General features: G+C 45.5%; 1 protein-coding gene across 1 annotated transcript in view; it reads right to left on the reverse strand.

The window, feature by feature from the left end:
- The window catches only part of LOC106813748, a 19,440-nt gene that overhangs the window by 4,095 nt on the left and 13,658 nt on the right, over positions 1–1,687 (reverse strand). Inside the window, exon 2 of the mRNA XM_014817967.1 lies at positions 1,102–1,305. Within this exon, the coding sequence (XP_014673453.1) occupies positions 1,102–1,305 (204 nt within the window). The remainder of the gene's footprint in view (positions 1–1,101; positions 1,306–1,687) is intronic.

Here is a 1,687-nt window from a genome sequence, read left to right on the forward strand (position 1 = left end):
GAGAGAGAGAGAGAGAGAGAGAGAAAAAGAGAGAGAGAGAGAGAGAAAGAGAGAGAGAGGGAGAGAGAAAGAGAGAGTGGGGGACAGAGCGAGAGAGAAAGGGAGAGAATTCCTTGTTTTAGCCTTGACCTTGGGCATACTGCGTGTCGACGAAGTGTGAATAAAATGATGAGGAGTAGAACTGTAAGAGAAGCAGGGCGGCTTGCTCTCACTCCATTAATCTCACGTTACACGCACGCAGTCTCAGACGCATGGGCGGTTGAAATCTTAGAGCTATAATAATTACTATAGATTTAATATAATAATATCACTATTATTATATCCAGGGCCGTACGTAGCCTGTGGGAGGGGGGCAAGGGGGGCAGCTGCCCCCTAGATTTTGGAGCAAAATTAAAAAATATAAGCTTAGCTAATAATTGTAAATAATCCTAACGTGATTTTTTTGGTTACATATCCGTGAAAGCCTTGTCTCAGACCCACCCCTACCACACTATGGACGTCGATCAAGAGCTGCGCCCGCCGTCGCTCATCATTACACAGTTGAGTCGTGAAATTTTGCCCCTCCTAGGAATTTGTTCAGCCTACGGCCCTGCTGATATCTAATAATAATTACAAGCGTAGAAACAGTGTGTGATTTCCTACTTACTCTCCGGTCATTGACGGACCAATAAGAGCTGCTGGAACGTTAACCCCCACAACGGTCTGTTCACCCCCTAATTCCACCATCCCATAATTCCACCATTCCCTAATTCCTCAAACATGATCGGTGTTTACCATAGTACAAGATTAGCTTATTCCCGTCGTGGGAAATACGCCCTCGTCCATATGGAACAGGATTGAAATCCGCAGCGATAAAGAACTAGTAAACACTACTCAACGATATGTTATTTTGCCGTATTTTACGATAAGCAGTCTATAGGCCTATATGTTTGTTACAATCAATTCATTTGTTCGTGCAAATAACGCAACTTGAATAAGATATATCCATTTGTCCTTCATCTTTCATATTGTCATATATTTTATATTGCCATAGCGACATGTAACTTTATGTTGCAGATTATTATTTATTCGTCGTGTACGGGGCTCGCGCATGCGCATTACCGGTTCCTTAGCACCGCGTCCTTTGCTGAATTTCATTTCGAACGGGTCGTTGGTGTGCGGCGGTGGGCGTTCCCTTGACGACGCGGGGCGGGGCTTAGCAGTGAACGCGTCCGGTGATAGGCTATCCACCGATCCGTTCACGTGATGCTCCTGCTGACCAGTCGCCTGCTGGTCTTCCGCCATGTTGCTTTCTGCTTCCGGCAACTGTTAAAAGTATAAACGCAGATTTATAATATGTGCGGCGGCTCTCTCGCCCCTCCCTCTTTATATATAATTATAAATAAATAAATAAATAAATAAATATATATATCTAGTCGCGGCCGACCGCCCTCACGCGCGCACAAACGCACAAATGCGCGCATAGACACACGTACGCACGCACGCACGCACAAACACACGCATACATAGACGCACGCACGCACGCATGCGCGCATAAATACTGTCTATAACTGCTACAGCGGATTTGCTGATTTCACGGCACAAGCTAGAAAATCAAAAAGCTGAATTGCTGACTGCACGCGGAAACCAGGAGGAAAGGTATAGAGTGACAGGATGGCAGGACGACAATTGGTAACAGGAGGACATT

This window comes from Priapulus caudatus, unplaced genomic scaffold, assembly GCF_000485595.1.
Source record: "Priapulus caudatus unplaced genomic scaffold, Priapulus_caudatus-5.0.1 Scaffold819, whole genome shotgun sequence".
NCBI classification, from domain to species: Eukaryota; Metazoa; Priapulida; class Priapulimorpha; order Priapulimorphida; family Priapulidae; genus Priapulus; species Priapulus caudatus.